Here is a 25,399-nt window from a genome sequence, read left to right as displayed (position 1 = left end):
AAAAGAAACCTTAGTTAACTTTCTATCTTGAGGTAATATTCAGACCTGTTCAGTGCCTTATCAAGTTGCTCAGTTTTCATCCTGACATTTGCTGTGGTTCTGCTTTTACTCGAAATATGACAGGAATTAAAGAGAGCTTCTGATGCAACTGGTGACCTAGGAACCAGCTGCACAATATATTTATGAATGTAACGGTATGTTGTAATTTTTTATGGCTCCCCCCCCCCACCACCACCTGTGAGAGAACAGGACTTTATGTACAAAAATTTGCTTTGGTCCTTAAATACCTGAAAACAAGGTACTTTTGTGTTTGTTGGTTGGGGTTTTTTTGTGTCATCTTGTCTTGTTGTCGTCCCCGCACCCCTGAATGACTTCTCTGAAGAGACTTGCTTAGGACAGCTATGCATTGCTTAGTTGCACACAGAATGTAGTTTTCACTGTATGGTTTTCTTACCCACCACTACCTATAGTAAAATGGATACAGGTGATCCCATTCAGTATCTTCTTCTGGTCTTTACTTGTTTTAATGAGTTTTTTTGTTCAGTTGCAATAGGCAATGTGGATAGCTGAGGGAATGTGCTGATAACTGGTAGTCAACGTGCATAAACATCATCCACATAATGTGCAATAAACTGAGTGACTTTACAATACTTTTCTTAAATGCTAGCTATGTGGAACAGCCTAGTCTACTCCCAGTGTTTAAACACATATTCAGAAGTATTTTAATTTTTTTTCCCCTTTTTTTCTTCACTTTCAGCAGGGAGCTGATACGTTATAAATACCAAAAGCAGCAAATTGTGTCCTGAATAGTGTTTCTGTGTTTCTGTGAGGTCAGGGTTTGCATTGAGCAATTGCATTGTCATTTGGTATGTAATTCAGGGCTTTGCTTTCTGGTTACTAGGTGTAAGAAATATTTGTGGTGTCCTAGGATTTATTCCAGGGGTGGGGATCTTAAAAGAGATAGGAGATCAAGTACTGTTGAGAAGAATCAAGTGTGATAAGTTCCCAACTTAGTCAAAAAGGATGCATTTTAACAGTGTGTGGATATGTACCATGACTCAGAGGTGTGGAAAACAGACCAATTACTGAAACAGTGAAAAGCTGGGACAGTTTGCCTTTTATCTCTGCTGAGCACGTGGGAGCAGGGAGCCTGGGCACAGAACAGGAAGGTGAAGATGAATGTGACAGAGCAAGGGAGAAAAGTGGAGTCTAGTAAGGGAAAAACAGTTTATTTGGTATGGGACCTGTAAATTATATTGCTATATTATCTTCTTTTTTGCAGCTGTGGTTAATGGAGAAAGACTGTACAACACACGGTCTGTATTTTTACCAACCATTATTTAAAATGTGTTGTGTCTCTTGTGGTGACATTTAAAAGAAATTCAGAAAGAATTTTTGGTTTAAGTCTGGATTATATTTAATTGTACTTAAAAGAGTAAAAAAAACCCAACAACTTAGTATAGTTGTAATTTTGTAAGGTGATTACAAATGCAAGGGGAGTTCCAGCTGTGCTGTCAAGTGGAAGTTTTATTTTAGGTAGTGCTAATGAGACAATTGATGTGGCTTTCAAGGACTGAATGACCCCCAGAAAGTTAGAAAGAAAGAAAAAAATCAGTCCAGTTTCTCGTACTATCAAAATTTGTGAACTGGAAACTTTTTTTTGGCATAGAGACAGAAGTTTATATGACACAAGAGAATGAGTTCCTGATGCCAATAGCTGGCTTTTATTAAATATTGTTGGGGTTATTGGTGTAGGGTAGGCTCTATGTCCAAGGAATGCTTCTGGAGGGTTTCTTTTTCTAGTGTTTTCAATATTCCATAAATTTGCTTTTCTGAAGATTGGATATCTAATCTTAAAAATTTAATGTTTGTTTTCCTTCACAACAAGCATTTAACAGCAGGGATTATTGGGGGTGGGGTGGGTATTGGTGAAAGGTTCTTTTCTGTGTAATTATTTCTAACAGGAAAATATATTTATGCATGTGTGTCCATAAATTACTAATTGAGTGGTTTGGAAATAGTTTTTCATGGTGAAATAATTCTTTCAGTTCACCCCAAAGAGAGTAAAGGAATAGAACACTTTGGCAAATGGGAAATGACCCAGCATGGTCCCTCAAGTTACAACATTTCTGCAGTCAAAACACCTGGGGAAAGTGAGAGAGCATAGTGCAGCATTAATAAAGACCAAATAGTTTTCTCAGAAAAGAGTGAGTTACCTTGGGCAGGTAAGGAACATGAGTATTTGAAAGAAAAAATGTGTTTATGGATTCTAAATTAGTAATAGGTGGGAGAGCTGCTTGGCATCCTCACCCTCTTACAAGCTATAAAAACCTTTTCACATATCCTGAGCAGGTACTATGACAAATGTCCTGTGAGGTTTTAATGTTACAATTATATGGTACAACTATCACACAGCTCAAGTGCATAGCATGTTGAGGATTCTGCAGTTAGCCAAAAGTTTTTTTCATCTAGGCCGTTATCACATCAGATTAGAGTGTGAGTTATACTTTCAGCTGGTTCACTGGGAGCTGTTGACTACATCGCTGTGGCTGTGGGTCTTGTCTGCCAGGAGACATTAACTGTGATTTGCAGCACTTGCAGTGATTCAGTGTGCTGCAGAATTGATATTGCGAGACCACTGGTGCACAGCTGGGCTTGTGATTCTGGAGTAATCCACATAATGATGGATCAAATTCCTGTAGTATCTACTCATATAGTCTGTTTTTTATGTAAGGTCTTGGCCTCACACATCACTAATAGCCTTTCAAATGGGCATTAATTCAGCAGTCAGGAAATCTCCCCCTCTAGGGATTATGTTCCATGATCTTACTTTTCTTTCGATTTCCCTCCTGCCCAGTGCATGCACACCCCATGCTGTGCTTGCAGGCACTCATGCTGTATTTCCCTGTGAGAGGGGAGGAACATGGGCGTTAACCCCAAGCTGGGGGGCTGAGGGACATCATCTGAGCCACTACCAGTGCTTACAGTAGCTCCCCTGCTCTGCTCATCTCTTCTTCCAACTCACCCTTCTCTGCTGTGGTCATACTTTCCCACTTGGTGCGGAAACAACAGTGTGGCTGTTCCTGCATGACCGTCACTGTGGTTGGGGCTCAGTACATTCAGCTGAGCCCTGAAACGCAGCTGAAGTGGCATTCTTGCCCCTTACCAGTTGGTTGGTTTTCTTCAAGCAGCTTAACTAAGCTGTGTGACACCATGCTGATTCTTCTGCGTGTGCTTGGGGAAGTGTCTTGTTTGGCTAGAAGTATTTTTTGTTGGTTTTCTTTTTTAGAATACTTATTTTTGTACAAAAATGGGCACACTGCTGTGTATCTGTTAGAAAAGGCATATTTAAAGAATGGTACTTGAAGGAGAACACAGAGGAGGCCTCGTTTTCTGGGTCTGCTGAACCCACTGAGAAGATTCAGTATTGCATGGGGCCAAGGGAGGGTTGTTGACCGTCACCTGTACAGGCGGACATTAGGTAATTTTGTCAAAATCCTGATTTGGCTTTTGGGTTGCTTTGTCGGTGAGGGCTGAGAACTCATACTTGAAATCTCTCATCTGCTTTGCTAGGTGTGGTATGGTGATGTGCCTTAGCTGTATCTTCCAAGTTAGTTTTGATGTCAGGGATGCAAGAGAGAAAGCAGAGTTAGCTGTGCTGAGCAATTCTGGATATTGAATAAAATGATAGATTTGTTGACAGAGGCACTCAGTTCCTTTTAAGAAATCAATAGTGCCTCAGATAGCATCATGAATGCTGCACTAATGGAAGCTGTTACGAGAAGTGAACAGTTAATGCTACAAGCCTTCTGTGAAGCTGTCACTTCAGGGACATAAAACCTAAATGGTCAAGTGTTGCCTGTGTGCAGAGGGACAAATAATGATGATGAGCCATGTAAATGAATATTGCATTTGTGGTTTCTTCAGTTGCCTTCCTGCCTGGCTGGTGGTGACTTATGAGAACGGCAGTATGTGAACTATAAATACATCTTTTTGTCATTTATAATTTACTCATAGGTCAGAGTAATTTCCTTGCAGAACAGCACTGAGGTTGAGAGCTGATTGTGTGAAAGCTGTTATCTGTGCTCACTCCTGCTGTCCAAGTTTTACTGTGTAGTAGAATACAATTTTCATTTACTTAATGATTTTGCTTTTACAGTTGTTTCCATTGCATGGGACTGGCATTACTAATTTTTCTATGGTGTAATTGTTCTTTTTCCCCTTCATCTTTTATTATTTGACCACTGTCATCCTACAATAACCTCTAATTCAAGAGAGGGCAAAAATGTGCTGTTGTGTGGACAAAACTGTCCATCTGCTGCAAATGAATAGTGCAAAACTAAAGTAACCTTGAATAACCCTCTTCATTTCCCAACCGAGGTAGCACACAAGAAGAATTGTCTTTGACAAATATGTTTCTGACCTCACTACAGCAGACATTTCTGGGTAAATTTTCAATGCTGTGTATATTTAGCCATGCAGTTTCATTTCAGATTAATAGAAATTCCACACCTGCATTCACCCATACAGCCTTGAAATTGGTTTGCACTTCTTTTCTTCTCAGCATAGCCATTCTTCCTCTTTCTTTGCTTTCTCCTTTATGTTTGAAGATGTATGTGTTTATTTGGTGCCCAAATGAAACAACCACAGGTTTGTAGTTGTTTGGGTTTTGGGTTTGGTTTTTTTTTATATTTAGTTCCATTAATCAGTATTTGGGCCAGTTCTGTTTAATATCTTTATCAATGATCTGGACAAGGGGATTGAGTGCACCCTCAGTAAGTTTGCAGATGGCACCAGACTGGGGGGAGTGTTGACCTGCCTGAGGGCAGTCAGGCTCTGCAGAGGGATCTGGGCAGGCTGGAGCGATGGGCTGAGGCCAATTGTATGAGGTTCAACAGGGCTCAGTGCCGGGTCCTGCCCTTGTGTCACAGCAGCCCCACACAGCGCTACAGGCTGGGGCAGAGCGGCTGGAAAGGGCCTGGTGGGAAAGGGCCTGGGGGTGCTGGTCCACAGCCGGCTGGGCAGGAGCCAGCAGTGTGCCCAGGTGGCCGAGGCAGCCAGCAGCACCCTGGCTGGTACCAGACACGGTGTGGCCAGCAGGACCAGGGCAGCAATGGTCCCCCTGTACTGGGCACTGGTGAGGCCGCACCTCGAACGCTGTGTTCAGGTTTGGGCCCCTCGCTGCAAGAGGGACGCTGAGGTGCTGCAGAGTTTCTACTGATAATTAAGGGCTCGGAAGTTTGAGTTTCAAGGCTAATACCTTTGTAAAAGTTATGGTCTTGACCAGAGGAGTGCAGGCAGTTTGTGTCTCAGGCATGAAGTGTTCTTGTGGGCAAAGGTTATCAAAGGTTAACTGCTAAATTCCAGATGAAATAAAATGGGCATTAATTCTCTAATGCTTTCACTCATGTATTCACATACTTTTCTTTTTTTACTCTGAAAGTCTTTCCCATTTTAAATTAAGTTAAATAAGATGGTAATTCAAATCTGAAGTTTTACTTCTGTTTTTTTTGAGTAAGTTGGTGTTGCATCACTGTGCATTTCTATAGCATACATGTCTGGGAAGCTCTGCTGAAATGATGTTGTGGAAGCACTGTGACTAAGGGAAATGTATTCTGGTTGCTTGGCTTATTAGGTGGCTTATTAGGAAGAGATGCATCTTTCATGGGCTTTATTCAGAAAGTGAGTAGATAAATAAGAGCAAGTACAGTTCTTCTCTGAGTATGTTTTTGTATCATATGGTGTATATTTGCTTTGTGCATTACAGTGTTGGGTTGTTACTCTCCTCCCTAGAGGATTTTCCCGTACATCCCTTCATTCTTCCCATTTATTGAACGTGTGTCTTATTAGTCAGCTCCTTGTGGATGGTGTTGGGGCTGGATTTCCAACAGTGTAGTAGGGTGCCACTTTTTCCCTTCAGTTAAATGAAGATAATGAAAACTTTGCTACTGAGAGCACATTCTTTAATCTATTTCTGCCTGATTGGATGAAAAAGATCTGGTAGGTAAACAGGTAAAAGCTGTTTACAAAAGCTAGTTTTGTAACGTTGTGTAGTGAAATAAGTGAATTTACACATAACAAAATGTATTAAGAGACACAGATTAAAAAAATCCATCCTCCCCTACATTCTAGAATTAGATGTTGATACAAATTATGGTTAGGTAATTGCCTATACGGAATAAGGGGTACAATTTACAAGAGGTAATTCATACAAAAAGTATGTATGGAAGAGGACTCTTGTAATTAAGTAAATGCCAGCTGCTTTATTGCAATGTCATTTTTTGTTCTTTCCATGAAAAATTATTAGCACTGCTTTTTTCTCCCCCTTTTTCCAGGTTTGTAAAAATACAGGTAATTTCTCATCATAAACAAACAAATAGTCTGCCATGAATACTTTGATTCTAAAATCAGTTCCAAGTTGGGTTTTTATGAGCAAAAGTTTTTTTGTCTTTTTTTTTATTTTGAAACTTGAACAACAACAACAAAGTAAATTGCAGCTGGCCCTTCTTACAATTGAGAAAATTTTCCAGTTAAATGCTGTATAATAGACCTCCAGTGTACTTCAAGTAGTTTAAAATACCAGAGGGTGCTGATTATGAGTGGGAAGGAAATCCTTTTGAAGGGCTATAGCGTCTTAGTTGAGGAATGAAACAGACATGTTTTTAACAGTTCTTTGTATTTTGAAGGCGTTATGCAATATCCAGTTCTTGTGAAACATCTGCAGAAGGATATTCTTACCACTGCTTACAAAGGTGGAGCAGAAAAGGCTAAGAGGTTGTCTGTATATCTGTCTTGTGAGTAGTTACTATCAGTTGTAATCTCAGTGAATCCATAAATCCAAAGAGCCTTAAGAAATTTGCCCGGGATGTTGGAGGTTGTCAGGGTTAGGGCTGGCACAACATTGCTGGCTTGGAGCTGAGCCCATTCCACCTCACTGCTTTTGCTTGCTGCAGAATGAGGGTTCTGTTTTTGATGTTGCTATTTGTGCTTGACTTAAAAATTCATCTAGAAGATACGCTGAAATTCTGGCATGCCAGGTTGCTTTCCCTCTCTTTTTCCTCAGACCTCCTCCCCATTCAGTTCTGAAGGGTTGATAATAAATCAGTCCCATTCCTATAGTGTGTGCCTCAGTCTGGTGGTGATGCTTAGTGAACATTTTTGCTGTGACACTGGAAATAAATGCAGATGTGATGACAGCTGTCCCCAAACCAACATGAGCAGAGAATTGCTCCCATATGTCCTTTTACAGCCATACTTCTGTGTATGCAAGCAGGCCTCAATACTGAGCTATATAGAATATCTGTCAATGAAATGGAAGATGTATGCCTGTTGGGATTCAAGGTATTTCTCTCATGAAATGGCCTAGAAGAAATACGATCTTATTACTGGAGGAGGATGTTTGAAGAGAAGTCGGAAATATGAGAGGTGGCAGTTGAGGAGGCAGTTTAACTCTGTAAAACTTTGTTGCTTTTTATCATTTTTGTCAAGTATTGTCAATAGAACTATTTCAGTTTTCAGTAAGTAAAGATGCTTTTTGAATTAGTTTTTGCCTTAGAGGAACTTCATGGTTTTGTCCATTTTTCTGATGTGGTTAGGTTTCTTTCTATGGTGGTATTATTATTATTCTCAAATTCATATATTAATTTTTTTACATCCATAGAACTTCAAAATATGTTACAGAAAAGAAGAAAACAAGCATACAAGATCAGTCATTACTCTTGCCTTGCCCAAGAGCCTGGACATTCTATGCATTTAAACAGAAATACTGGTTGAATTGTGGCTTTAATTTACTTTTTTTTTTTTTTTCCGAGTGGATTTAAGCTTAAGTAAGTACTTAAGTATGTGAGCAGCTTTGCATGGAGGGTCACTATTGGGAACTGTTCGCACGAGTAAAGTCACTCATGGGATGAGGATTGAAATCCCTGGTACAAATAAACTCTGTGTTTATAACTCTGCACTCCTTCTTAGTAATGTCAGTGGCTTCCTGACAGAGATAAGCACAGCTGGCAGGACTTCAGTGGTTAGATAACAGAGCAGCAGCGTGGTGTTTAATCTGCTTGTGACTCTTGCTCTTCCTTGTGACGACATTCAGATAAATAGACACAGAACTCCACAGCAAAGCAGATGCAAATAGGGAAGTCATTTCACTGAATGCAAGATCTTAAATTGCTACAAAAGGTTTTCCTCTCACTTTCAGAATTGTAAAAGTCACAGATGTTTACGTCATCAGAGAGAGGTTAAATTGCCACAAGAAGATACACTCTCCCTTGCTTTTTAACTTGCACAAAGAAACTAGGAATAAAAAAAGAAATCTCCACAAGCAGGCACGAGATTGGGATATTGTGTTATACTGAAACTGTTCAAGAGCCATGGAGATCTTTGGATTCATTTCTACTTAACAGAAGAGATACCAAGGAATTGGGTTACTCAGTCATAAATTTGCAGAGTTGCAGAAATGGAAGCCATAATACTAGTGTCTGGTAGTGAAAATGAAGCACCTCTGCAGTCTTTTACTTGGTTCCTAGAGTTAAGGAAGAAACTCGGGTTGTCCAGTGAATCCATCAATAGAGGACTCTGTATGATTATGTTTTCAAGTTTTGTTGGGAGTGGAGAATGGCCCTTGCTTTGCTCAGTTCTTTTGAAACAGCTGCTAGTTTAATTTGATACATACTCGTTTCAATAGAAAAGAAAAATTTTGATCCAGCTTAAAAAGCAGAGTTTAACAGCTATTTGCTAGTTGACCTTCTGTCTTCAGGGATCCTGTCATTTACATGGTATTATATCCCTTGCATGCATGTTGGGGTTTGTTGTGGGATTTTAGTGGTATTAAGGTCAGGTATTCAAATGCAGCCTTAGGAAAAACATGTCCAGCCTGTCTGTGCCAATTTATCTAAGCAAATCGGAGAGTTCCTCAAATTATTTATAGGAATCAACAAAAACCTATTTTTGAGCGTGTGTGTGGAATGGCTACATTATAGTTCTTTGTTTAAGGCCATTTTAAAAAGCACTTTTCATGGAGTACGGATTACAAGAATCTGAAAGAAAATATATCTCAGCTGAGATAGCCAGGTGTTGTATTTGAATTAATAGACTTAGAAAAAAGTGGGTTGTTTAACTTGGTATTCTTTCGTTGAGAACAGTGTATTTGATTACAGTCCAAGACATTTTGGTTCTCTTGCTTACACACTTTTGAGACTCTTGTTTCTGCCTGGATTGGTCTTCTCTACTTGGGAATAGTTAACGAGTTCTGGGTGAACTGTGGTATATATAATCAAACGTTTCAGCTGTGAAGCTTTTAAAAGACTTGATCTTCACTCAGATTCCTGTGGTCTGTTGCTGACATTTTCAGTAGTGGTTCAAATAATGCTTTGTTTATGATGTCATTTTTTCATGTTCTGACAAACATGCTGAAATGTAGCATAAAAATATTATTCTAAACTGCTGAAAAGTACTTTATTGGTATAGCAGGGTTTGAGGTTTGTTTTTATTTGGTTGTTTGGGTTTGGGTTTTTTTTGTTTTTTGTTTTTTTATTTGAAGGCTCATTTAATTGGAAAACTATATGGCAACTGTCTGAAATTTCAGGCAATGCTTTTTATTCATTATTCTGTGGCCCAAATCCATTCCTGTGCTCTGTTGTGGATGACTGGCAGTTCCTAATTTAATTTATTCATTTTCTTTCGCAAATGAGAATAAACTTTGGATTTAACATATTCTTTTGTAATGTAATAAGTGTATCAAAGAATACAGGAGATGAGAAGGATCATCAGATTCTAAAGCTCAGGAGAATTTGGAATTTTATTAGAGAAATGTAGAAAATGTTTATGGATGCTGTTTGCAGAAAACAAAATGAACAGCCATTGCCTATCTTTGCCCCACTGTCTGTAATGAATTCAGACTTGAGGTGCTCTGTGCCACATCAAGTATGTTCCCCTGTGTACACGTGATCTGAATTTTTTCAAATTTCAGGTATTTAAAAAGTCTAATAGTGGAACATTTACAACATGAGTATTTTTTATGAGAACAGTCATTACATTATGTATGTGCCCATTTAGCCACTTTTATACATCTTGAACCATTTTTAATATCTGTTAATGAATCACATGGAACTTGAAGCCTGACTAAGTAGCACGATTAACTGAAGTGTGTATTAACCAAGGGTGAAGTTATTAACTAGTCCCTTTTATTTATCTGTGGAGGGCTTAAGGATTCCTAGAGCATGAATTTAGCTTGGAGGCTTTTGTTCATTTGCTCTTTTTTGTTTGATTCATTTGCATCATATATCTTTCAAGCAAGAAAAGTAGGGCATCAATTCATTTTAGAAAGGGAGTGTTGTAACTGGATTGAAAAACACTGTACATGGCCTAGCCTTTTATCACATTGCTTAAGAACTCAAAAAACTTACGTGATTATTTAGATGGGTGAAGCAAAGTGCTTTTTAAATGAATGGGTTAGAATGTGAACCTATAGAAGCTAATAGATTACTGACTGCTCTTCAGGTAACACCCTTAATGTTGTCAGATGAAAATACGACTAGTCTAATTTCCTCATTTCCAGTGTTTTAAAAATGGATTTCTTTTGTACAGGGTTGTCAGTAAAATCTATTTTGATGCATTTGACTGTACCTGAGTCATCTAATAGCTGTTATTCCCCACTTCTATTTAGTTCATTGTAGATTCATCTTAAAACTGTGCAACTTGAATTTCACATCTGTGTTCAAATTTTTCCTACTGCCTTTGTATTGAAATGTCGCTGTGCAAATTTTCTCAATATTTTGATCGTCTTGCTTATCACATAGTCACAAAAGTTTGCAGACATTTCTAAGATTTTAAGCTAGAAAATACTCCATTGAGGTATGACTGTATAAGTGTAAACCTTTTTTCGTTGGTCATGAAGAAAGTGGCAGTTTTCTTTTTGTACTCTTCAATCTTTGATACTGGCTTTGCCTTTTGAGGAAGATTTTTCCCTGTGCAGTCACTCGCACATCCGTACTTGTGACTGGGTACAGTATAAAAAAATGTCAGTGTATATGTTAAGCATTCTTAACAGCAAACAAATCAGTTCTTAAATGTCTGGAGGCTGGAAAGAAAAATTACAGAAAAAAACTTGTTGCAGCTGTATTTTAGGAGAAAAGGTAGCAGTGTAGGGCACAAAGCATGAGGCTGAGTGAGCATGTACAGAAAACAGAGAAATTGGGTTAACATACTTTGACACTGGCCATTTAAAAATAGGAAAACAAAGTACTGAAATACCATGGTGCAATCAAGGCAGTGGTATCCTCCAGGCAAGCAGCAGCATATGGAAGAGTACGGGACACATAGTGAGGGGTAAATACATAGGAGATAGGAGGTGGAGGAAAGAAGCAGTAGTTGAAGTAGATGGTTTACACAAGGGGAAGAGAAGCAGAGACCCCACATCTAAGAAAAAGAATTAGCAATTCCTTTGTAGCTGGAAATGAATCTGGGAGGAGAGAAGGTCCGTGTGGCAGGGAAGGGGCTGGCCACAGGAGCCCTGGTGCCCTGGAAGGGCCATGCAGCTCTCTGTCAATGCCTTCACCAAGCGTACTTTTTACTTAGTCTGTATGCTCAGTGATGGGAGCAAAAGGATGATAACTGTATCCATATCAGAATTCTTTATTGATTGTAAAGAAAAAACCAGAGCAGTGGTTCACAGATTGTGTTCTTTTCTAACGCTCCAGTCTTGAAGCGTGTCTCATTTTTCCTGTGGGAAGCAGTGGGTTTCACTGGACAGTGGTAGTCCCAAGGCCATTGCTTCCTCTGCCCTTTAGAGTGTGACCTTGGATAGGTTACAGTGCTGTTTTTGCCTCAGCTGCTTCTCTATGAAATGTAGGTGATAACAATGTTTAATTTTGTAAAGTACCTTGAGAAATGCAGGAGCTACCTATTCATTTTTGCCTAGCTATATGGTTTAAATTCCCTGTTAGCTTCTTGAAGAAAGGTTGAGTAAGGCATAGAATTAAAGTTTTCAGGGAATCATTTGGAGGAACAATTAGGTAATTTTTTTATATAATTTGATTGCTTACCCTGTGTAGATTCTATTTTTAGACATTAAAGAGCTAAGTTCAAGTTGTTTCATGTCAGCAAAGGGTAGAGTCTTGCAAACTCGCCACCCGGTGCACAGCAGAGATGTCTTAGTGCAGGACCAGGGTAGACAGATCAAGGGAGAGAGATGTAGAGACCTGAAACTGTGATGTAGTGAAACACCTTTGTCTGCTTAGAGTGTTTTAGGAGAACAGCTTTAGCCCAGTGTTTATACTCATCACAATTCAGAAAAAAAACCCAACAACCCAACAGATTTGAAATTTATTGAACAAATCTTAATTTCATGTAGGTTCTCTTTATCAGGCAGTAGATTAAGGAGAAATGAAACACAGGATAGAGACTGAAGAAAGCAGAAATAATGAATAAGTTTGTTAACTAACCACTGTGTATACACTAAGTTTCCTTAAGGCTATAGTTACCCAGTGACAATGCAAAGATGAAGACATCTCTTTTAGTGATTTGGGCATTTATTCCCTGTACTGTAGTGCTGTCTGGGAATTAAGGATCAGGTCTGTCTGGCTGTGGGCATTACGTAAAAATCTTGGAAGGTACTCACTGCCAAAACTGCTTGCAAACTTGGGGGATGTGAAAAAACATGGTTTGAAGTTCCATACGTAAATGGTATCTATTACGCCATTATAGCATCAAGTGGAAATACAGTTACTAGTAATATGTTAAATGTTATAAATGTGCAGCTATTAGAGAGTTTTCCTGAGGCAGGAGTAGTGATGATATTTTCTTAACAAATCAATTTGTGAATGTGCAGGGAGTATATCAATCACTGATCTCCTGCATCTTTTAGAGGAGATAAATGCTCAAATCCTTGGGCTCATCTGAATAACAATAAATTTCACGTGCCATTTTCCTTGACACTTCAATTAGTTTTTTTTTTAATATTTATAGACAGCAAGTTCAGAATACTCAGAATAATGTATCAATTCTTTCTCTTTTTACAGAGGGAAACTAAAGGTCAGTTTCTCATAGATCACATCTGCAACTATTACAGCTTGCTGGAAAAAGACTATTTTGGCATTCGATATGTTGACCCTGAGAAGCAGAGGGTACGTATATGAACTCTTACTACATTTACTTTTAAGTAATGTTAAACTGATTATTTTTTTCCCCAATAAGCAGGCAAGTTTTAATGCAAAGTTATGGATCTCTGAGGGCTTATGCTCTGGCCGTAATCCATAGAGGTTCTTAAAGTGGCATTATTAAATTTTCCCCTCAGTTCATGTATTTAGTTGCAGGTAAATAGATATATTCTGATTTGTGTAGTTTTCCTGGCACTGAAGGTAGAAAAGATCTATGGGCATGACTCAGATGTAGCACAGGGTAGCTCTAGGCTCTGGCAGTGCACTGGATTTTGGATTTCTGTTTTGCTGTAGAGTATACATCCTGAGACATGTAGGCAGGAATCCTATTGAGTTCAACAGCTAAAAGCGTCATTCAGGTTCACTTTTCACAGGGCACATGGGCTTAGATATCTGTAATACACAAAATAGGTATGATTTGTCAGGTTGTGGGGGAGTCTTCAGGTTAGTTCTCCCCATGAACATCTTTACATTTGTGGAATGAAATTTACAAGCCTGTGCTCTAGGCATTTGTGTGGACAGTGATTTTTCATCTTTCTTAGGTGGAAGGTGGTCCTGCAGGTTGTACTCTGTATATGATTTGCTACTGCTACTCCTTGTTTGTTTTCAGATGATTGTTACTGTTTGAGAGCAGGAAAGGATGCAGGAGTCCTCAGACAATGGAATTCAGAACTTCTTCACTGTGTGGTCCTGCTAGTCTCAAGATTAAGGCTTGAATATGTCTTTAAATATCTGGCATCTACTGGCTTTTAATCTCTGAAGATGATCACTAGCTTGAAATGGCTATGATTCAGGAGAAGAACATTTTGCTGGATATCTCTTGCTACACCCTAATTAGTTCTGTCAAAAATGATTGGGAAACACGCTCTGCTCAACCTTACAGAATTGCAATAGCTTTGCAAAGCTGCAGCAGGTCATTTCCATTGCATCCTCCTTTTAAAATTAAAATAACTAGAAGAATGATTAGCAGTTATTCTGACCAATGTACTTAATTCTTCACAATCATTAAATTTATAGAGGTGTTCACCTGGTTGAAAACAATAGGAGAAGCAGGTGGAGTGCTGGATTAGACTGTAATGAGGTAGGGCTTAATGAATACTTACTTTTGCTGAGCCTTTCTCTGACAGTCACACAATAATTGCTACAGAAAAGCTATTTTACTTAATAGCAGTCAAGAGGGGTTTTTTTTAGTAAAAGCTTTAATTTTTTTGGCAGAATACTTTAAAAAAGTGATGCTTCAGAAAAAAATAAAAAAAAAACACTCCTGTTGGGATGCTTGTTATATCATACCTTATATGGTTCCCATGTTTTAAAGAACTGTTTAACTATACTGACAAATTCACTGCAGTACCAGTCTTGGCTTCACAGCTTACTTTTAGGTCTTATAGTGTAGCTAATTCTGTGTTAAGTTTATGGAAGATTATTATACTGAAGGTTTCTCTTAGTTAGTACTAAAAGACAATCTGAGAAAACATTTATGTTCTTACCTAAAAAATCTTAGGTCTTCATTTGCCTTTATATCCAACAACTGAGAATACTGTGGCCATCCTGTGTAGCAGGATGGCTTGTATCAACTGGCACATTCTTCAGCTGGAATTTTTTTAGGCAAACTTCTCAAGCTTACATTTTCCATACATGCATTTTTAAATGCTGATTTAGAATTACTCTTGTGTATTTAAGCATATGGTAACTTCTCTAATAGGGTATTAATTGTTGATTTTAAACCCTGATGAATTAAAACATAAATTGTAAGGGTCATTTCTTTAGACTTCTTTAGATTTAAAAATGCTCTGGATGATGAATTGAAAGTGACATAAATTTTTCTCCTAGGTTTATTACAATTAATCAAAATAAGCTATTTTAATATGCAGTTATTCTGTTGTCCCTTTGTCCTGTTCTGATGGTTTTTTTTTCTTTTTTAAGATTGCACTTCTAAACTTTTAGACATAGATTGCTTTCCCTCAGAGTGGATATTTCCTCTGCAACAAACCCTGTCCTAAAGACTAAACTGCAGACAAATGTTCTAATAGAAGAATAGTTCTTTTTTTTTTTTTTTTCTTTTTTTGACAGTTTTACATCATCTGGTTCTTTTGAATCTCTGATCTTGTTGAGGTTTGCTTACCTGAGTCTTAGCTCTGTATCACATACAGTTGCATTGATGTCTACCAGTCAGATGTAAGAAGACTGTGAAACTGTAATTACAGTTCATCTCCCATCAGCAGACTGTTCTGAGCTTTTTCTGATCTTAAAGAAACATACTAACCAACAGTCTCCTGGTACTATAACAATGTGGGACTTTATGGATAAGTGTGCTGGGGCCCAAGCACTGTAGTTACGTAAAGTTCATCAGCAAACAGCACAGTAGAAAAATAGAGGAAATCATGATTTTGAAATGATGAGGTAGGTGATGGCTTTTCCCACAGTTTTGTATTTTAGTAGTTCTAAGCGTAGCTACCTGAAATTCATGTTAACAAAAGCCCCTGAGATTCCAGAAGAGTAGTTGTTTAGGTCTGTGGTTATAGAGATGAGCTATATAGCAAGTATAAGATGTAGTGGGGTCACAGGGGTAATGTCACATCATTGTAGCCACCTTACATGGAACAGTACTTACAGCTCTGTAGAAGAGTTTTCTGAAGCTCTGTGGAATTCTTGCAGGTCCCACCAAGGAAAAAGGGAGAGACATTTCCTGCAGTACATTCTTATGGGTCTGTTAGATGCATTACAAAATGGAAACAGTAAGATCTGTATGTGGAATTCACAGAGAGCTTCATTCTAAAGTTAAATCTGGTGATTTGACTGAGAACAGTTGCTTTGAAGGGAAGTGATAATTTATCCTAAACCAGTTCAATAATGTATGTGATAATGCACTTCAGTGCCTTGTGGACAAATAAAGAGATATGGGACAATGAATAAAATGAATATTCCCTGGTCTGGTGTTGGCATGATGTGGCTATGACAAAAGACAACACTTTGTTTGCCCCTTGTTAGGATTGTATTTTCAGGAAAGTATTAAAGTCGTTACACCCTAATGAGACTGCAGTTATTCTGATCTAGATGTCTGCATTTAGGAAAGATCAGTTTAACTGAATCAGGAGATGGACTGTTAGAAAGATAAAGAGAATGGAGAACTTGTTTTTGAGATGATATTAAGAACAGCATAACCCGTTTAGTGCAGCAAAACAAAGGATAAGAGGATACGGTTATGCATGCATCAGAGTGTAAAGCAGAAAGAAAAAGAAAGTTTGAGCATGAGAGGTGGCTTCTTAATTAAGCCAATGAGAGCTGTAATGTCTGCAACAGCCATAATAGAGGCAACGGGGCAAAATTTTTAACTGGATTTGTGATGAATTTTAAGACAGATCTCTATAATTTTATGGAAGGGTTTACGTTAAACATTGATAGAGATAAAGACCAGGCATAATTTTCTGAGTTTTTTTCCAAAGAATATGTAATAAAAGCTGAAACAAGAAAGCGTGATTTTTTTTTTTACGCTTTTTGATTGATTCTGATGCAGGTAGTGTACAATTCATGTTACTTTGCCTGTTTTCTTGGAAGTGTTGAATGCCTCTGTTGTAGTTTATATTCCACTGCATAGTCTCTGCTTCTGCACAGATAGGGCTATAGCTGTGGTTCCAAATGGAACTGCCAAAATCATGCATTTAATTCTGGCTTTTAGTGAATTATTCTTGATTGGCTCTGAATATTAAAGTTATATGACATAATAGTATATTATTATATAGTATACACACACACATATATATATATATATATGAATATTGTGCAGAATTACTCCTGCTGGAATTTAGTCTATCAGTGATGCTTGCCTCTCTCTTATTTGTATGTAATTTTTTTTGTGAAGTTTACAGAGTTGCTCCAAAAGCTAATTTGCAGTCCTTTTGTTTTGTCATCTATTGAGAGAGCTCAAGCAGGCAAAAATACCAGCTTCAATTCACCCTAAGTGTCTTCTTTCCGAGTATGCTACCAAAATGTAGCATTTTGACTTAGGAGTGTTGGAACACTTCACTGAGTTTGAGAATTTAAAAAATGAACTGTTTCAGTATTTCAGATATTTCAAATGAAATGTTTCAATATTTGTGTTTAGAACATTCAGAACTTCTGACTATGTGAAAAATTTAGATGATTGAGCTCATTGTCTTAGGCTGGAACAAAATTTTGAAATGTGGGAAAACTGTGGTGGGAAACAGCTACTGTTTTTATAGGTCAATTTTCAAGTAAGTTATGATGTATACCTCCTTCCCCCCCCCCCTTAAATAATAAACTTTTCCTTCTGCATAAGTAAAACGTGTGTGGATATGTTAGGCATAGTCAAACTATAAAATTTTCTATAGTTTTTCATTTTCTATTCCAGACCAAAAAAGAAACTGGAAGACACTCCTAACAGAAGGCAGCACGTAGCTTTTTAATTATGTTTGGATATGCATGAGAGTAACAATGCCAATGAACTAGCAGTTAAAGACTCTAGGTTCTACATCATATCTGCTGTTTTATCGTCTAGCATCACATTTGGATGTTCCTTTGGGGAAACTATGCCTTAGGGTAGCTTCAGAAAAGCCAGGATTGTAGTAAAAGTATGCAGTAAATTGCAGCATGCCATTTGGTGTCTAACGGTACTATGCTGGGAACAAATGATTTCCTAGTGTTCACTGTTGAATTTTTTGCCTGGATTTCTGAGAAAACTAGGTATATGGGATCCCATTGGCCTTCTCCCCAACTCTTACATGTAGTAACTTTTGAAGCCAGCTTTGGTCAATTTTTGTATGGTGTATAGGTCTCAAACATTACATTCCTGTAAGGTTTCATCAAGATAAGCTGCCACATAGATGGGTAAATCCCTATTATTATTCTTACCAAGGGAAATGCTGTAGGGCAGCACTCCCCCATGGGGAATCTAGAGAGAGCTGGGAGAGAGACACTAAGAACCCAGAAACCATCATTTGGAGCTTGTAGTTTTTAGAAACGGGTAGTTTCAAACAGGGGACATATCTGGAGGAGGTGTTACTGGTTCTGCTACTCCAGGAGCTACCTGTTGGTATATCTTCATATAATAGATATTATACACACTCTTACCCTTGAGGATATGCAGCATAGCTAATTCTGTGCCAGATACCCTGGGTTGACTGAGCACTTTTTTGTGATTTTGGGGCTGTTAGAGTTGGGAATAGGATGTTATGATGCAGCTACTGTTCAGCATCCTCACTAGAGATTGCAACTAGAGAACCCTTGTTGAGGGATCCCACTGGTATTAAGGGCAGTAGAGGACTGGGCTGAAGGAAGATGGTAATGTGGTGAAATGTTTTCTTCAAGTCCCTTCAGTAAGGCATCTGAGCAGTGATTTATAGTTGGAAATACTTGTTTCCCCCTTTTTACTCCCAATAGGTGGATTTGAGCATGTGCTTGTAATTATGTTTTTGAATGTGAAGATATGTGGCAGTTAGGCAGAAATACCTTGGAGCTACCCATGAGGTAGGTTGGAAGTGTTAGGTGTTATGACAAGGCTTTGTTAGGACCGTGAAGCAACTGTGAAGTCTCACCAGTCAGCGTACAAATGTTTGAGACTGTCATCACCCTGAAGCATTAAGATGCTTTGTCATTTGGATGTGCTGCAGGGCTACTCAGGAGCAGTGCAGTGGGTTTAGCTCTGTGCGTGTATCCCTAGCAGTATGAAAGCAAGGCTGTATGACCAGTGAAACTGCTGTATGAATACACTCCAGCTATGCAGCTTATCTTTAATGGTGGCTGTGAGTACGCTGGGATTTCCTGACTTTTCCCAGAGTTAGAAGGATGACACTGTGCACCACTGATTTGCCAGTGCTCCTGCCAGTCTCTCTGTGGAGAATTGTTGCAAATACAATTCTTGTTTTCCTTTCAAGCTTAGATGAGACCAAAGCTGCTAGGCACCGCTACACACAGGTAGTTTTTTCTCAGATTACATGATTATTTCACTAGAAAGGCTGCTGGGGAGTTCCATTTGTATCCTAGAGTACAGCACTTCCAATGGACCTGGGCAGAGTATTTGTTTAATCCTATAACCCCAGTTGTTCAACATTGTCCCAGTATTTTCTAGGGAAGAAAACTGGACTGTGTTGCCTGTGAGCAATGCATTTATTTATTGTGAAGTAGCAGTTCTGTTTTTAGTGGGTCATGTACACAAAATGCACAGCAGTTCCTCATCAGAGGGACTTTTGGAAAGGGTCAGCAAGCCTTGTGTTCAGCTGGTCTCTTCTTTAGAAACAACAGTTATTTAATACATATTCTTAAAAATGTCTACTTGGTCCCACATTAGGACAGAAAGAGACAGCAGAGACAGCAGATAATTTGCAACCTTTGTTTAACAAGTCTATGTATTTGTGTAATGACCCATAAGGCTCCATAGAGCTATGTAGCTGTCTGTGAGCTCTCCAGCCTCTTTGAAGGGGTAGAGCAGAAGTATTACGGGCTGAACACCAGCGTGACTGATCCATAGGTTAATTACAATTTTAATCTTTCTCTACACATATGAATCTCCCCTCCTGCACAGATTTGTCACAAAAATTATGTGCTTTTACACAAAGTCTTGCTGTGACCCTGCTTGGTGTGTGCAGTTTCAGGTTATGCTGTTTCAAAAAAATACAGTAGGAGTAGAAAAGGAACAAAGGCAGCCCTGAGAATGATATCAAATAGGAATGGATTTCATGTGAAAAGAGATGGATTAGACTAGAATAATTCCAGTAGGAGAAGAGGTGAGTGAGAGAGAATGAATAAGAGAGCGTGAGAGAATGAGCAAGAGAGACTGACAGCGGAAGATATGATGTAAAATGGCTTGGAGAAGGCGGACAAGGAAAGATTGCCCTGTAATTCTTGTAACAGAACTGAAACACACTAAGAAATTATAAAACAATTGCTATAAAGAAGTAGTCTTTAAAATGCAATATTGATTCATAAAATTCATTGATGTAGCTGCCAAAAATATAACAAAATTGTTTAAAAATAAGTGTTTAGGCAAACTGATTAAAGTCCAGGAAGACTTAGAAACAAGTTACAATGGAGGCTGGTGGAAAAAACCCAGTGAACACAATGGGAGCTATTAGTTTTGTACTTCTTCTAAGTGTTTGCTTTAGGCCATTTCCAGGGACAAAGTGCTAAGTTAAATGGGTTCCCGCTTTTACCAGTAGCAGTGCATTTATGTACCAAGCACAGTCTTGGCACAAATGAATAGTGGTGTGAATGTACAAATTTAATTCAGCAGTAATGGTGCAACTAAAATATTTTGTCTGATGATTAGTAACCTTGTAAATAAAATAATTCTGCAGGCTATTTAATAAAGGTTGTTTTTCCATCAGTTTTGAACCTGTTGTCTATGAGCATGTGGCTGGCTCATGCATACATCAATATATGCAGATTTCATGGCTGGATGTTCAGCTGATATTGAGGTTATGGATCAGTTGATTGGATACAGCACTAAATATATTGATGTAATAGGAATAACAGAGTGAGACTTTGGAAATCTGTTTAGTAAATTGCAGCTCAGAATCATACAAACAGTGATTCTGTTCCATTGTATATTTGTGATAGTGATGTACCTTGCTTCTTCCTGCTTAGCATACCGCTAACCAGAGTCAGTGCCCTGATTTTGTGAACAGTACAGAGGAACAGCTCCCTTGCTGCAATGGAAAAATATTGATGTTCTTAGTATAGAGCAGGGGTCCTCAAACTACGGCCCGTGGGCTGGATATGGCCCTGCAGGGTCCTCAGTCCGGCCCCCGGTATTTACAGACCCCCCCACCTCCCCCTGCCGGGGGCTGGGGGGAAAACCAAGCAGCCGCAGATGGCTGCCTGCCACTTCATCTGTGCACTGCCCCCCTGGTTAAAAAGTTTGAGGACCCCTGGTTTAGAGGTTCTTGAAGCCATGAAAAAATGGTGTCAGCCTTAGGGCGTGAAGAAGATGACGTGCAGGCTGCCCAGGGTCATTTGGCATCTGTTGTGCTGGTACAGAGTGGGAACCCAATTTATTTCCCTGTCTGAGCTTCCATTAGCTTTGGATACTGTTACTATTTTATTTTTTTTTAATCCAACTTGTGGCAGGCAGTGACCTGGTGCAAGTCACTGCTTTGAGGCTAAAGCAAATTGATTTTCATTTTGCCTTTCATTCAAGGAAAAGGTTAGGTATTAATTTTGAAGATTAATATAGGTTTGAGGCTTAAATAAAATTAATCTTATTACATTTCTAGCAATGTTTCAGTGCATATCTCCATTCCCCTGCTCTCTTCTGTCCATTCAACAAAGTCTTCAAATCCATTTGTTGCCTGGTTAAAATATTCTTGTAACATCTGCAGGTTCTTCTTATTCTGTTTTACTGTATGCACATCTGAGCACGTGACTGAGTATTGCTTGCTGGGTGTGATTTAAATACAGTATTTGGCCACTTTTGGTTGCCCCTTTGTTACTGCTCCTCTTCCAAACACGGAGACTAAATAAAAAGCCTCTTCTGTTGCAGGAAGGGAGAGACTTTTCACTGAATTCAGTGGCTGGTCAGGTCCCGAGCACCTGCTCATGGCTTGGCAATTTTGTAGGAGGTAGGCTTTGATTTATGCCAGTCTTATGCTGGAGTCCATAGGAAGGTGAGACTGGAGCACACGTCTTTGCACCATAGAGTGGCTGCTGCAGTGTAGAGGAAGAACAGTGGGGTTTTTAATGACACCTGACCCCTTACAATGGGTGTAAGAAGAGATATGGGACATTATGTCCTCTTTCCTCCCTGCTTCTAATTCCAAAACCCTTAACCCTGTGCTATACCGGGACCAAGCTCAGTCGTGTCTGAGCTTATCAGTGAATGACTTTGTTCAAAACAGGCTGAAATGTGTTTGCTAAAATCCACATCAGTGTTTTTGGAATTAAATTGCCTTTCTAGAATGGTGCTTTTACCCTTGTGTGGTGTCCTTGCTCATCCTCAGCTTTTGCTGTGGAAGCTGGTAGCACATCAGCTGCCCAGCATTTGTGGGTAAGCAAGAACACACCTGGCCTTACTAATGACTACTCAGTGCCACTTAAAGACTGATCAGAGGTGAGAGCTGTATTTACAAAGTAAAAATTGCATTAGTCTGAAACACAGAATGCAGTTGCAATGAAACCTCAGTCAGAAGGCAATTCTCAGCATATTATGATCCCAGGACCAAAAGTGATACCCATAATAGTTTGCTTACTCACCACTGGCACCTGACTCATTAGCTGTCCCATGACTGACCCTTTTAAGTATCTTTCTGTCTGCCTTCTGCTTCTGTGAGGACGTCTGCCTGACCAGCTAGATGCCCAGCTGCTGCTCAAACCTCTTTCAGCAGAAGAGATTAGAAATTGGCGGTGCTGAACACAGATCTCGTCACGGGATCCTTGGTAATAGGTGTTAGCTGGGCTGGGATCAAAGTCTTTTCTTCTCCATTAGGCAACAACCACATTGCTAACATGCCATCAAGGAAATGGGAAGCTCAGCCTCTGCAGGAATGATTTCTGGTGATCATTATATACTATTACATATAAAGCCAAGCTGGTTTGAGGGTGTAGGCCATCACCCAAATTAAAGCAACCTTTACGGACAGTGATGTGAAATACATGAGGCAAAAATGAAACTGTTTAAGATTTGCTGGGGTTTTGTCCCCCTCATTAGCACATTTTACTGCAAGGAGAGAAATTAAAGATTATTGCCTCTGGCTCCAAGTTTTACTTCTGACTCTCTTTGTTTATCTATTTTGTCTTATGAAGTGTTAGCCTTACAAAAAAAAAATGGAAACACCTATCTTCTGTTCCCACAAGGCAGTGTGGCATACAGTAGTAATGAACTTTTTTCGCAGTTGAAGATTTGAAATGCTTTTAAAATTTGGCCTGACAGACTGACTCAAAACGTTGTATTTCCCTTTCATTTGAGGATTTTTTTTCTTTTTCAGAGAAATTGTTAAAAAAAAAAGGTTGATACATGGAAAAAGCATTTTGCAAGGCCGTGATGCTTTTCAATTGAAAATTCCTGCAGAAACCCTTCCATGAATTTATAGGAACCTTAGTCTGGTCCTAGCTATAACAGCTAATTAATCTTGGAATAAATATAGCATGAATACTCTATAGTACTATAGAGATGAGGCACTATTATTAATTATTAATAGTCAATGCTGTAAAGCTGAAAGATAAGTACTCAGGGGAAAATCTTTCCTAAAACTTAACTTGAAATATGCAAACAAATATAAGGGTGACTATCTTCAGAAGTACTGACAATGACTAGGTGTTTATCTTCCCCTGACACTCAGAATGCATTAAGCACCTAATTGCTGTGTCTTTGAAAATCACAAATTACAAAGCAACTGCTCAGTTTTCTGGAAGATTCAGCTGAATTGCCTGTATGTTCACAATATTCCACCAACAGAAGGTCACCACAGAAATCTGAGCTTATAAAAACTGCCTGTCAGCATATTGACCTCCAAGTGAAAGTGTAGACTGCTTAATTGCTCAGTGTCTTTTCAATCCATTTTTAACCCATGAAAGTCAGGTCTTAGTGAAATGTGTTTGCTTTTGGATGTGTTAGTTAAATCTGCATTCCTGGGGGTTTGGTGCACTGCATGGGGAATTTTCATCCATGTTTCCTCTTTCTCATTATTCATATGGTAAATTAGAAGGGTTTCATATTTGAAAATTGGCTTTTTTTTTTTTTTTACCTCTGACTTTTTGTTAGCATAGGTAATTGACTTTTTCAAACATCTGTACACGCTGACCTGGTCCTTGCTAATATTTCAGCTTGGCCTTTCAAAAAGGAATACCAGACAAGTTCTGTTCTGCTCCTGTGGGATGAAAATAGTGAGATACCTCCTCACGCTCAGTTCCCAGGGAACAGTACAGCATGGCTTACTGTCCAAGTTCTTCTTCGCTGTCTGAATCTTCACCTTGGACTGCCTAGATCCTGGTGGAGGTGGGGTAGGTGTGTGAGGATGTTAAGGAAAGCAAAATTGCGTATCTGTGTGTCTTGACTGGTTTCCTGTCTGTGAGTTCATTCTGAATTATGTATCTATAAAGTACTGCAGATGGTACCAAATGTCTTAAATTGCCTTACTTTTTTTATGAACAACCCTTACCCCCCATTACTCAGAGCAAAATGTATAAATAATGTATCTGTGTGATCTAAAAAAAGAATGAAATGAGCTAGATATTTCTGGTAAGTTGGTGAAACAGTCATTGCTTTCTCACTTGTTTCTTTCTTTCCCTCAAAATAGGAGATACTGGGGAGAGGAAACAGGTGAAGAAATAGTGTGGGATTGTTTTTGTTGTTGTTTGAAGTTTTGGTTTTTTGTTTTGTTTGTCTTTTGAGTACTAGGGTTCCAATCAGTCTCTTAGTTATAATTGAACTTCAAAAAGAAATGCACAGTAGTGCTTATCTCCAATATTGCTGTAAACTAGATGCAGGAATTTCTGAGCAGCCATAGCATATAAGCTGCAGATATTTGAAAATGTTCTTTCCGGTTTGTTTTGTTGTAAATTGTTTCAGAAAATTAATTCTAAGTTACCCCTGATTTTGATTGAAATCTTGAGATGTCATTTTTAAAATAATTTTCTGTCACTTACTAACAATACCTACAAAGTATCTTCCCCTTGCCTTCCTCTGTAGAATTCCTACAAGTTATGAGGAAAAATAGTAGCTGCTGTAGGATATTTTAAGTATGACGTATGTTTTAAGAAATGCTAGTTTTTTGTTTTGCAGTAGATCATAGGGGTTTAGAGCTAGAATGAAAAGGGTTAATAAATGAAACCCCTTGGTACAAGGCCTTGCAGTGTTGATTAAGCTTATTAAAGCTGAGTACTATGCTTTTTGACCAGCTGCTTCTGCAGCACAAATCTTATTTTAGCATGGAGATTTTTTGCTTACAGGAAAGATGCTGTTGGCTGTGGTCAGAAGTGGGCCTTGAATATCAGCATGTTCTTTTGTCAATCAAAACGTCCTACTGACAGTTCAGCTACTGTTACCAGGGGATGTGCTAAGGGTCTTAACTGAAATGTTAGCCTACCTTTTCATTATGGTAGCATCTGAGTTTCTTTTCCAGGAGAATTAATAAATGAAAGTTTTCCTGCGATAGCAGTCTTTCCCTAGAAATTTATACATCAACTGGTAGGCTCTGTTGTGCATTGACTGTCCGTAGCATAAACATTTAATGGAAAAGAACACTTTTTTCCCTTCAGATCTTTAGTTCTTGCTAGAAGAGAACACTGAGGGTGCT

The 25,399-nt window shown here is 38.7% G+C and overlaps 1 protein-coding gene across 2 annotated transcripts in view; it reads left to right on the top strand.

Annotated features, from left to right (window-relative positions):
• Nucleotides 1-25,399, top strand: part of FRMD3 (FERM domain containing 3) — a 138,486-nt gene that overhangs the window by 51,624 nt on the left and 61,463 nt on the right. For both annotated transcript variants that reach the window (XM_080372765.1, XM_080372766.1), the window contains exon 2: nucleotides 13,017-13,121. In XM_080372765.1, coding sequence (XP_080228891.1) covers nucleotides 13,017-13,121 — 105 coding nt within the window. The remainder of the gene's footprint in view (nucleotides 1-13,016; nucleotides 13,122-25,399) is intronic.

Source organism: Falco punctatus, assembly GCF_963210335.1.
Source record: "Falco punctatus genome assembly, chromosome: Z".
NCBI classification, from domain to species: domain Eukaryota; kingdom Metazoa; phylum Chordata; class Aves; order Falconiformes; family Falconidae; genus Falco; species Falco punctatus.
The sequence above is the reverse complement of the archived record's forward strand: the minus strand, read 5'-3'. Positions and strand labels throughout refer to the sequence as shown.